The following is a 13,618-nucleotide window of genomic DNA, read 5'->3' as shown; positions in this document are numbered from 1 at the left end:
AAACCCAATGGTTTGGAAGCTTTGAAACTTACCCTCTGATAGCACTGAGGGAGAGTATTTTCCAAAAGGGGAGGAGTTCGCTGCATTAATATTCCAACAGACTCTCTTAAAAGAGGAATAACACTATAGAAAAGGAAGACATCAAACTTATTAAAGCCACATTCTGACAATCCCATCCTGCAAGAAAGTAATAATATACCTCCCAATAGAATATAACAAAGATTTGTCAGAATAATATGAGGAAAAAGAATCCAGCCATTGCTCCAAATTTTTCATGGGACAAATGAGTTATTCTTTAAAGTAAAAGAGCTAAATGAAATGTATCAATGTATGAAACAATAAACACGCCACTGAATAATACTGGAGCATCTAAAATTTAAACACAGCAGTCGTTCAACTATCATTTATAATATGACTTCAAATGGCTAGAATCTTCAAGGATAATCTATAAAGCATATCATGGCCAACTGGTCCTTAACGTTTGTCAAATATTTACATTCATTTATCTGAAGAATACTGTTAAGGAAAATACAAAAAAAATTAATACAGCATATTAAGTTCATTTGTCCAGTGTTTTTCCAACCCGATTATATATCAGTTTTCACTGATTATTAAAAAAAATAGAAGCCTGGATATAACCACAGATCTAGTGAATCAGCACCTCTTGTGATAGGGCCCCAAGGTCTGTATGAACTGATGTAATTAGTCCTCAACCAGTATTTGGAAATTATGGCTTTAGGCTACTTGGATGGTTAAATGCACACAAAGCAATTAATAGTGTAATGGTGAGGCTGACTCTAATGCAATAGTTTTCTAAACCAGCTACATATCAAATTCACCTTAGAGTCTTGTTTGTTGTCATTTCTAACATATTGAATGAGAACCTCTGAGGGAGAGTTGAGGCATCTATGTTTTTAAAAGCTCTCCAGGGGGAGTCCAATGAGTCAGGGGGTGAGGCACTGCTCTATTGCTTGAAGCAGACTGAGAGGGAAGGTCAAGAATAGCTTCATTCCACTTAATAGCTTAAGCCAGTTCTTTCTTTTAAACTTGTAGTATCTCAATATTTCTAGAGTAAAACCCCTCCTGATTATAGCTATAGGAGACAGAGATAAAAACAAAACAAAACAAAACATATACCTTTTAAGGAAGGTAGAAGGTGAAGTGTACCTTAAAAGATTAGTAGTACTTCTGACAGACAGAAAAGAAAGAGAAGATATTAATGAAGACACAAAGGAACAGGGACAATGCTTGTCTTGTTCACTGTTATATTCCCAAGGAGGCCTAGTAAAGTGCTGGTCACAAAGTGGGCCCACAATAAATACTTGTTGGTTAAATGAATGATAAATGCATAGATATTAGACGTTTTAGAATCTAGATTAAAGAAAGGAAAGGCCCCAGGGAAGAAATTAGGAGACTGTTCCATACTTTGTGTACAGTGATAAGTATTTGGATAGGGAGGGTAAAAACAGGAAGAGAAACAAATAGGAAAATTAAACAGATACTGAGAGATACTGAGATATTTAGAAACTGGTGTCCAGGGAAGCAACACCAAGGGCAAGCTTAGAAAACTAAAAGTGTGGAGAGAATAGCAGTAATGAATATAAAAGCTCAATGTAGACAGGAGTTTAAGTCACATTCAGATGAAATTATTCTTCAGTCAGATAGTGATTTACGAGCCAAGAATAATTGGATGCCACCTTTAATTGCTTCTTCTCCCTTAAAACTCTCATGCTCTAAATCGCCAAGTTCTCATGACTTAACATTCTAAACACTTCTAAACTCCATCCCCTCCCTGTCATTCTATTACATATGTCTACAGTAATCTCCATATCACTTCACTTGGATTATTACAACAGCCTCCTAAATGGTCCCGTTACCTCTAGTCTTATTTCCTTAAGCCTGCTGTGATAGGCAGCTTTAAAGATGGATCCCAATGACCCCTGCCTCCCTAGCGTTCATGCTCTCGTGTAATCCCTTCCCCTCGAGTGTGGGGCTGGATCTAGTGACTTGCTCCTAATGAGTAAAAGTATGGCAAAAGTGACAAGATGTCAATTCTAAATTAAAGTACTCTGGCTTCCATCTTGTTCACCCTCCTCTCTTGCTCTCTCACTTGCTTGCTCAAAGCTGACACGCTATGAGCTGTCCTATGGAGAGGCCCAGGGCAAGGAACTGAGAGATGCCTCTGGAGAGGAACTGAGACCCTCAGTCCAACAGCCCAAAAGAAACTCAATACTGTCAACAACCACTTCAGTGAGCTTGGAAGCGGATTCTCCTCCAGATGAGCACTGGAATGACTGTAGCTGGCTGACACCTTGACTGTTAACTTGTTAGAGACCCTGAGCCACAGCCCAGTTAGCCACGCTTAGGTTCCGGAACCAAGGCAAAGATAACAATGTGTGTTATTTCAGCTACGAGGTTTTTGTGTTAAGTTCTTATGCATTCATAGATAACTAATATAACCATTCTTTACAAAGCCATTAGACTAATCTACCTAAAATCAGTATCTGACTCTCTTCCTTCCCCATTTAAAAAAAATCCATTAAGAGCTCCCTACTGCCTAGCGGATTAAGTGTAAGCTCTTTCACATGGTATATTTTTTGATCTGCCCTCCTCTAGCTTCACCTCCTATCATTTTTGCTTCACATTTTAAGCTCTCTAAAACGTAATCATGTTTGTACTTCACTTTCTGCTGTTTTTCCTTTCATGCTCTGGCTCATGCTGTAACCTCTCTAGAATGTCCCTAAACTGCCCTGTAATCTGGCTTCTATTCCTTCTTTAAAATCTCAAGTGTCACCCCTTTTAGGGTATATTCCCTGATCCCAAACTGTCCTCCAAACTGTATAAATGTCCTCTCTGTGCTCCTGTAAAAAATTTGTGATACCTATATTAACACTGGAGGAAAAATGGGTGGAAAGCAACTGGAATCGGGGTTAAGTATTTTGACAGTGAAAGAACATCAGTTATTCCTTCATCTAACCTGAAGAGTAGTGTCTGTTTCTATCTACTGTGCTGTTATTAAATAGGTGAGGACTCCCTGGATTTACCAAAAAGGCAAAGAAAAACAACACAGTAGAATAATAAGGCATAATTCAACCATTACATTTTTTCTTTCCTCTCTCCATCCTCATTTCTCAGGAAAAAGAAAGGATCAGTCACTAAATGTTTCTACATATCTAATTTACACAATTTTTATGTTTTCCTACTTTCCTTATTGTACTTCTCAGAAAATGAGGCACAAAAATGGTTCCCCTAGAATAACTGTTTGAGAATAAGTTTTAAAAAATTTTTTATACAGCAGGTTCTTATTAGTTATCTATTTTATACATATTAGTGTATATATGTCAATCCCAATATCCCAAATCATCACATCACCACCCCCCCGACAATAAGAAAAGTTTTTCCATGTGCCCACTAAATTTAGCTATTTTGATCATTTCTTCTCCAATCTTTATCTCAAGAAACTCCTAATAATCTGGAGATATCTGAGGTGGAAAATCACTCAAATGTAAATCATGAGACTTGGGGTTCTAATTCTGCCATTAAATAGCTTCAGGCAAATAGTATAACATTCCAGAGCATCAGTTTTCTCATCTATAGAATAAGGAAGTAGATTAAATATCTAGGCAATTTCTTCCATCTTTAATTTATTTTCATTCAATAAGAAAAAGAAAGGTCAATCTACAAGGAATACGAAGAGAGAATATATTTGGAAATGAAAGAAAATATAAGTTGCCTTTACATTCTAAACAGCAACAACAACAATGCACAACAGCATCATCAAATAAGATACACTTTGCAAATGAATTTAATCTATTACTAATCAGGTAATCCTGCAAATGGATTTTATTACACAATCAATAGAAATAAGCAATAATTAAGCACTACATGCTTTGCTTGGCATCAGATTTTCTCGAATCAGATGGAATCTTACTCTAGAGTTGTGGAAATGGAGACCTAGTGCACCAAAGTAACTTGCCCAAGGACATAGCTAGTGAATGGGAGAGCTAGAATAATAAGAACAGGTCTTTTGACTCCAAACTCAATTTTGAAAAGTTCAAGTCAACATTTACTATATGCCTACCATGTGCCAGACATGTGCTAGGCACCAGAAATAAAAAGATAAATAATACACAATGCCTTACCTCAAAGGAATTCACAACTATTGAAAAAGCCTGTAGAGATCAATGGAAATCAGGCAACAAACACTTATTTAGGACCCACCATTTGGAGGAAGGCATATGAATTCAAAACAACTGTAGATTAAAAGCCTGTATCCAATTTCACTTCCCATGAACTTTTGGTGAACGGTTTTTTTATTAGTATGTTGACAACTTACTTTTAAACATACCTTTAAAAATAAAAAGTATAACTTTCAAAATAAAGTGGGGGAAAAAGGAATAGAAGAGAACATGGACTCTACTGTAACAAGACATGCAATATGAGCAATGATATTACTTAAGCAATAGTTGTAAAATATCACCTTGCAAACAACTTTTAAAATATTTATTGTCTTAGAATACCTAGGGCTAGTCTAGCTTTCCCTGCAAAGATCTAAAACACAATTAATACAAAAGAGTTGAGTCCAATCTAAAATAATCCTTAAGGAGATCAGCTTTAAAACATTAAAGACATTCCCTTAATACAGTCTCTTAATAAGTCACCCAAAATAACCATCTACAAATTTATCCAAACCTTTGTTCAAATTTTTGTGTTAACCCACGTGTGTTGCCTCTCAAAGACTGCTACTCCCTTGTAAGAACAACAACAATAACAACAACTAGTATGGCCCTTTTTCTCCTAAAGTTTACTTTCACCTGTGGCCCTTAGTTTGAGGATTCTAGAACTGGTGAAGTTCCATGATCACAGATTACACACTATTAGAATTAACAGAGGGGACTTCCCTGGTGGCACAGTGGTTAAGAATCCGCCTGCCAACACAGGGGACACAGGTTCAAGCCCTGCTGGGAAGATCCCACATGCCGCGGAGCAACTAAGCCCATGCACCACAACTACTGAGCCTGTGCTCTAGAGCCTGCGAGCCACACTACTGAGCCCACGTGCCACAACTACTGAAGCCTGTGCGCCTAGAGCCCATGCTCCTCAACAAGAGAAGCCACCACACCACAACGAAAAGTAGCCCCTGCTCGCCGCAACTGGAGAAAGCCCACGAGCAGCAAAGAAGACCCAACGCAGCCAAAAATAAATAAATAAATTTATAAAAAAAGAATTAACAGAGAATTTAGAGATCACTCATTTTAACACAATTCAAGAACCATAATGCAGATAAATATTTTAATAATAAAATTAACGTTAGAAGCAAGCATCTATTTTAAAATAACTAAATAAAAGATATAACTGATATGTATAAGGAAATAATATATAGAGAGTGTACCAACAGGTTCTTACTGATTTTGTTATACTATAAAATTTGGAATGGTTGCCTACTTAGGTAGAATTTTAATAAAATATTTACATTCAACAGCAGCAAGCATTTCACCAAAGCACATGGAAGCATCACACTAATTTTCTCCAATAATAATTTTAAAATCTTGTTAAGAATTTCAGATGTAGGAGCTATATAACTAGGTTATGAAACTGGGGTGGGGAGAAAAAGGTGCTTGCTAAATCACATGGTGATAAGCAATTTAGAACCAAAGCCAATTCTATAACAATCTCAGAGGTCATAAAAATGTAAAAGAAACCTGTAGAAACTCTATTTTTGCTTTTTAAAAATTGTGTTTAGCTCAGGAGCTTACGCCCATATTTTTCTGATTAACTATTGTAATAGGGAATCATAAAGTAGATTTTAGCATGGATCTATCTAGCCATAATGAAAGGATATGGGGAAAAAGACAAACTCAGCAAATTCCTGACTGAGCTAAGACTTAGAGCTGCATCCAAACCCAGAAAGTAAGCATTTGGAAACAATTAGAGGTTCACTTCTGGTGGACTAACTCAATTCTAGCTTTAACAGTGAAATAGCATTTTCCTAGCATATATAAAAAGAATGAGTCATTAGGTACATGAGTTCACCAGTAAAACATGGTAATAGTTTTATTCCTCAAAACCTGAAGATAAATCAAATTTACAATCATACACTTAAAATTAATATGAAAGCTTAAATGTTAGCAGATTAAATAAGCAACAGTTATTACTCTTTATTGCCAGTAACTTTGTAAATGAAAAAATACTAAATCTTACTTCAAAAGCAGCATATTTAGTGAGTCTCACCATTTCAACAGTACATAAAATTATCTAGCAATAATTATAAACAAACCAAACCAAAGAAAAGGGTATACATTATGAAAACTTTTGAAGAACAGACTGGTGATAATCATAATCATTAACAATAAAAAATTTCAGAGAGTTGAAACTATTACTTAGATCTGAGAATAAATATTAATAATAATTAAAAAATAATTACTGATTCAACTTTTTTGAATTGGCTAATGGGCTTAAGTCCTCCTGCATATTACCAGTGGTTCTTATAATCTACAAGTGTATAGACAGCTGTACTTTATAAAAGAACCCATAAATTTGAAGGTCTAGTATATATCATATACTCGAAAATGTTTAGTGGACCAAAAAAACAAAGAAAATTGGCCCCCCAAAGCAATGTATTCTGCATTCAGACATGGTGGTCCTATGACAAGCTGTAAATATGCAGTCATATTTACACAAATACAATGATTCCGTAGTAGAAAACAATTACCCATTAACCCAGAATTTCATGAGCCTAATACAGAACAGATAACCCAGAACCACAGGAATTGTGGTTCGCCTTATAATTATTCTGAGTCTCTGAAACCTATGGTTTAAATCAACGCATATTTACAGAGTACCTACTTTACTCAATAATGGAGACAGTAAGATATCCTAAAATACCCCTAGAACTTAAGAGCCAAAGTCATGAAAAGGTCACTCTTTTCCTTAAACTTCTGGAACTTAGTTATAACACTTAATGCATTTGGTCTTTGGACTGAAACCATTAGTAAATAATGTCGTTAGTAAATAGTAATGTCTTTGTTTAGACAACACTTAATAGTTTTTAAAGTATTTAATAAATTTTTTCCAATTTGATCCTCACAACAACCTTAAGTAACTTTCAGAAAATGCTGGAATCACAGATGTAAGCAAGATCGTAAGAGATCATTTAGGCCAACCCCCTCATTTTACAGAAAAGAAAACCATCTCAGAGAGATTAAGACAACTTGTTCTTTGTTACACACTGGTAAGTGGCAGAGTTGGGTGGGATAACTCCAAGACTAAAGCTCTCTGCACTACACTGCAGTCTCATCATGATTGAGTCCTCTGGAGTCAGAGACCATATTATATTCTTTTAATTCCCAGTGCCCAGCACAGTGTATGGAATATAATAAGTGCTTGACATATGTCTGCTGAATGCATAGTCTATTTTAAAATTTCAAACACTAGAGGAAGATTATTAAAATGTAAAACATCCCTTGTTTGACATGACTTTCAACCCTTCACAATAACAGCTAAATAACAAAACAAGAAAAGAGCCCCTCAATTTAGTCATTTCCCCAAAAGAATCTCCAATAAATAGAAGCAAAAGTATCTTATTCTCTATTCAAGTATAGGTGAGAAAGAATTAATTACACTTAGGCAGAAGCAATCAACATTCCCAGCTCTTGATGTGCAATTTGTTATCTTAATAAAGGCTCTTTATTATAATGAATAAGAATATTCTCATAAATAAGAAACTAAAATCACACCAACAATATAAGTAAAAAAAAAATTACTAAGTGACACATATGTATCCATGAAGAGCAAAGGTGCAAATAAATAAGAAAAATGAATGAAAATTCATAATACCCTGTCAAGAGGGAGGGAAATGGGGAAAAACAATGGAATAAAAGAAGTAAGAAGAGAGGACTTCTCTGGTGGCGCAGTGGTTAAGAATCCACCTGCCAATGCAGGGGACACGGGTTCGAGCCCTGGTCCGGGAAGATTCTACATGCCGCGGAGCAACTAAGCCCGTGTGCCACAACTACTGAGCTTGCACTCTAGAGCCCACGAGCCACAACTACTGAAACCATGTGCCACAATTACTGAAGCCTGCGTGCCTAGAGCCTGTGCTCTGCAACAAGAGAAGCCACCGCAACGAGAAGCCCATGCACTGCAATGAAGAATAGCCCCCACTCACTGCAACTAGAGAAAGCCCGCGCACAGCAACGAAGACCCAAGGCAGCCAAAAATAAATAAATAATTTTTTTAAAAAAAGGAAAAGCAGAGAAAAAGGTGAAAGGATTAAAAAAAAAAAGAAAAAGACGAGGACAAAGAGCACCACAAGATATACGTAGTTTTGAGAGAAGACTGGAATAAATCTTCTTATTCTTATTAAATATGGTAATGTTTGTATTGAAAAGATCATGAGACTTGGAGGTACCTCCCCATTACCTCTGCAACTCACTGAAAGCAGTGGCGAGGCTAAGATGGACAAGGGCAGGAGATGAAGCTCTTTAAGGAAATCTGCATTTTAAAAAGTACAGAAGTGAAGAAACAGGATTTTATTTAGGAAAACCAGATAAGAGGGCAAGAAATATTTATTAATCACTTCAGTGATCACAAGTTTTAACTCAGAACAAAAAGGGCTTAAGATCAGCATGAAAAATCCAAGAGGAGTGGGACCAGAGTGCTGATCAAATACCTAGGTTCAACAAGGCTATTAGGAATCTGAGCTAAACAGTGTCTATCTGGTTTTAGGTTAAGCAATTAACGCACAATGCTTGCCAAGTGGCAGGTCTGTTCTAGGCTTGGTATATCTTAATCTATTTAATCCACATATAGCAAATTATGAGGAAGATACAACTATCATTGCCACTTTAAAGATGAAAAATTGAAGCTAAGTGGCTTGTCCAAGGTCACACAGATAAAAAGTAGAAACAGGATTTGAACCCAGGCAGTTTTGCTCCACAGTAAATGCTCTTAACTTCTCTGCAAGACTCCTTCCAACTAAGTCATCAGGGTGGCTTTGCTAGTGCTCCCAAAACACCTTTACCCAAAGGAGAATTCTGACATTAGGAAATGCTGACCTTCAAAGTGTATAGGAGGCCTGGACCGCAAAAAGAAATTTAAAAGCTCTGGAAAAGATGATCAGTAATAACAATATGAAAGTTTTCTGCCATCTGAGAGCTGACTGGTAAAGTCAAAAGTTGAACAGAAGCAAACCCCTGACACCTAGTTTCTGTTCTGGACCCATCCTCAATGATAACTTCCAAAGTCACATGTCTGAGAAGCAAACCTAACATAGGAAATGAAAAGCAAAGGAAAAAGTACTCTTATTTGCTTACCCAAATTAAACTTAAAATACCACTGTGAGAGTATAATTTTTATTAAATATCTCAAAGTAGGTTTCTAATTGCTACAGTGCTACATTGGATGCTGACTACATTAAAATATTTAGTTACTGAGGTAGGAATAGAAATCATGTTTTCAAAGGATAAAATAAGCAAGAGAACAGAGTAACAAGTGCAGACTATACCTAGTGGTGGAGAATTTCAAATTAATTACACACAAATTAACAATGAACAACGAATAATCAAAGGGACGAATAGTTTTTCTTTTGGCAGGAGTAAATTAAGAGTAGAAAAAACTTAATATGCTTTCAACCTTTTAAATTTTACTTTATTATTTTAAAGGCTAAAAATGTCTATGATTCCGAAGTCAAAAGTATATTTAAAATATACTTCAAAGTCTCACTTCTAATCCCTTCCCTCTGCCTAGAGGTAACTATATTTATCATATTTGTTTTTGGTTTATTCTTTGTGTTTCTTTTCAAAATTATAAGAAAACATGCAGATTATATGTGTATCTCTTCTCCTTATGGAAAAGGTAATAGTGCTACTTTTTGCCTATCTTATGCTATACTCCTATATATCATTTGCTACATATCAAGTGCTATTTTGTTTTCTTAACAATATATCTTGAAAATAACGCCACATTACCATATAGAGATATTCCTTATTCTTTATTATTATTATTATTACGGTAAAAAACATGTAACACTAAATTTATCATCTTAACCATTTTTAAATATATAGTTCAGTAGTGTTAAGTAACATTGTTGTGCAAAAGATCTCTAGAACTTTTTCACACTGCAACACTGAAACTCTTTACCCATTAAACACTATAATTCCCATCCCTCCTGCCCCAGCCCTTGGCAATCACCTTTCTACTTTGTTTCCACAATTTTAACTACTTTATATATTTCATATGAGTAGACTCATACAATATTTGCTCTTTGGGATTGGATTATTTAGCTTAGCATAATGTCCCCGAGTTTCATCCATAATGTAGTGTGTGACAGACCTTCCTTCTTTTTAAAGGCTACATAATATTCCATTGTATGTATGTACATTTTCTTTATCCATTCATTTGTTGACAGATATCTGGGTTACTTCTACCTCTTGGCTATTGTGAATAATGCTGCAATGAACATGGATATATGAATATCTTTTTGTGATCCTGCTCTGAGTTCTTTTGGACATGTACCCAGAAGTGGAATTGCTAGATCATATGTACTCTATTTTTAACTTTCCATAATGGTGGCATCATTTTACATTCCTATTAACAGTGCACAAAGGCTCCAAATTCTCCACATCCTTGCCAACACTTATTATCTATTCTTTTGATAGTAGACATCCTGATGGGTGTGAGGTGATGTCTTGTCATTTTGATTTGCTTTTCCCTAGTGATTAGTAACACTGAGCATCTTTTTACGTGCCTATTGGCCAGGTGTAAATCTTCTTTGGAGAAATATTTATTAAAATCCTTTGCATATTTTTAAATTGGTTTATTTTGTTGTTGTTGTTGAGTTGTAGACTTTCCTTGTATATTCTGAATATTAACATCTTACAAGATATATATGATTGCAATTATTTGCTCCAATTCCATAGGTTGCCTTTTCACTCTGCTGATTGCTCCTTTTGATGAGCTGAAGTTCTTAAGCTTGGTAAAGTCCAATTTGTCTATTTTTTATTTTTTTTGCCTGTCTTCTTTGGTTAGTATCCAAGAAATCATTCCTAAAACCAATATTCTGAAACTTTTCTCCTAGGAGAAAAGTTTTTGTCTAGGAGTTTAATAGTTTTAGATCATATGTTTAAGGTCTTTAATCCATTTTGAGTTAATTTTTTTATGTGGTGTAAAGTAAGGGGCCAACTTCATTATTTTGCACGTGGATATCCATTTTCTCAAAACCATTTGTTGAGGAGACTGCTTTATCCCCATTGTGTAGTCCAGGCACCCCTGTCAAAAATCATTTGGCTATATATATGCAAATGTTTACTTCTGGGCTCTTTATTCAGTTTACTGGTCTATATATCTGTCTTTATGCCAGGACCACACCATCTAAATCACTGTTTCTTTGTTGTTATGTTTTGAAATCAGGGAGTGTAAGGCCTCCAACTTTGTTCTTCTTTCTTAAGATTGTTTTGGCTATCATAGTCTCTTCACATTCCATACAAGTTTTAGTATTTTTTAAAAATCTATTTCTGAAAAAAAAAAGTCATTAGGATTTTGATAGGGATTGCACTGAATCTGTAGATGACTTTGGGCAGCATACACATTTCAACAATATTGAAGTCTTCTGATCCATGCATGAGATGTCTTTCCATTTATTTATATCTTCTTTGATTTCTTTTAGCAATGCTTTATGGTTTACAATGTACACATGTTTCACCTCCTTGGTGGAATTTATTCTTAAGTATTTTATCCTTTTTGGTGCTATGGTAAATGGGATTGTTTTTAAAATTTCCTTTTCTGATTGGTCATTGTTATTATATAAGAATGCAACTGGGTTTTGAGTGCTGATTTTGTATTCTGCAACTTTGCTGAATTCTTTTATTAGTTCTAACAGTTTTTGTGTGTATGTGTAATCTAGGATTTTCTACATATAAGATCATGTCACGTGTGAACAGGGATAATTGTAATATTTCTTTTCCAATTTGTATGCCTTTTCTTTTTCTTGTCTGATTGCTCTGGCTAGAACTTTCAGTACTATGGCAAATAGTAGTGGGAAAATTGGGCATCCTTGCCTTATTCTTGATCTTGGAAGAAAAGTTTTCATTCCTCTCCAGGTGTGGGTTTTTCACATATGGCTTTTATTATGTTGAAGTAGTTTCCTTCTAGTCTTGGTTTGTTAGTGTTTTTAATCATGAAAGGGTGTTGAATTTTGTCACTTTTCTGCATTGTTTGAGATGACCACATCTTTTCTTCCTTCATTTTGTTCATATCGTGTATAATACTGATTGATTTTCATTATGTTGAACCATCCTTACGTTCCAAGTATAAATCTCCCCTAGTCATGGTGTATGATGCTTTTAATGTGCTATTGAACTTGGTTTGCTACTGTTTTGCTTAGAATTCTTAAATCAACACTCATCAGGGATACTGGGTCTATAGTTTTCCTGTTGTGTCTTTGTCTGGTTTTGATATCCAGTTAATGCTGGCCTCATGAGTTTGGGATTCTCCTCTCCTCTTCAATTCTCTGGAATAGTTTGAAAAGAACTGGTACTAACACTTCTTTAAATTTTTGGTAAGATTCACCAGTGAAACCATCTGATCCTGGGCTTTTCTTTGTTGAGAGTTTTTTGATTACTGCTTCAATCTCCTCACTAGTAATAGGTTTGTTCACATCTTTAAAATTCTTCATGATTCAGCAGTGGTAGGTTGTATGTTTCTAGAAATTTATCAATTTCTTCTAGGTTATCCAATTTGTTGGCATACAACTGTTCATAGTAGTCCCCTATAGTTCTTTTTATTTCTGTGATATCAGTTGTAATATCTCCTATTTCACTTCCTATTTTAGATATTTGAGTCTTTTTTTTCTTAGGTGGTCTAGCAAAGTTTTATCAATTTTGTTGATCTTTTCAAAAAACCAACTCTAGGTTTTGTTGACTTTTTTCTATTGTTTTTCTATTCTCTATTTCATTTATCTCTGCTCTAACCTTTAGTATTTCCTTCCTTCTGCTGACTTCGAGTTTAGTTTGTTCTTTTTCTAGCTCCTTGAGTTGTAAGGTTAGGTTGTTGACCTGAGATCTTTCTTTCCTTTTTAAAAAATGTATGTGTTTATAGCTATGAACTTCCCTCTTTATACTTCTTTTCCTGAATCCCATATGTTTTGGTATGTTGTGTTTTTGTTTGTTTTCATTTGTCTCCATATATTTTCTAAATTCTCTTGTGATTTCTTCCTTGATCCATTGGTTGTTAAAGAGCCTGTTGTTTAATTTCCACATATTTTTGGATTTTCAAGTTTTCCTTCTGCTATTGATTTCTAGTTACATTCCACTGTGGTCAGAGAAAATATTTTATATAATTTCAATGTTCTAAATTTTGTTAGGACCTCTTTTGTGACATGACATATCTTCTTTCTGGGAGAATGTTCCATGTGCACTTGAGAAGAATGTGTATTCTGCTGTAGTTGGGTCAGGCTCAACAACAACCTGTTAGGCCCAACTGGTCTATAGTGTTCAAGTCTTCTCTTTCCCTATTGAGTCTCTAATGAATGACTGGTTGATTTCCTAGTTCCTCTAAGGTACTGAAGTCTCCTACTATTACTATGTTGCTGTCTATTTCTCCCTTTTTGTCAATGTTTGCT

The 13,618-nt window shown here is 35.2% G+C and overlaps 1 protein-coding gene across 1 annotated transcript in view; it reads right to left on the bottom strand.

Annotated features, from left to right (window-relative positions):
* The window catches only part of SLC30A7 (solute carrier family 30 member 7), an 81,763-nt gene that overhangs the window by 21,333 nt on the left and 46,812 nt on the right, over positions 1 to 13,618 (bottom strand). The window contains exon 9 of the mRNA XM_079915846.1: positions 33 to 123. Coding sequence (XP_079771972.1) covers positions 33 to 123 — 91 coding nt within the window. The remainder of the gene's footprint in view (positions 1 to 32; positions 124 to 13,618) is intronic.

This window comes from Stenella coeruleoalba, assembly GCF_951394435.1.
Source record: "Stenella coeruleoalba genome assembly, chromosome: 1".
In the NCBI taxonomy this organism is placed as follows: Eukaryota; Metazoa; Chordata; class Mammalia; order Artiodactyla; family Delphinidae; genus Stenella; species Stenella coeruleoalba.
The sequence above is the reverse complement of the archived record's forward strand: the minus strand, read 5'-3'. Positions and strand labels throughout refer to the sequence as shown.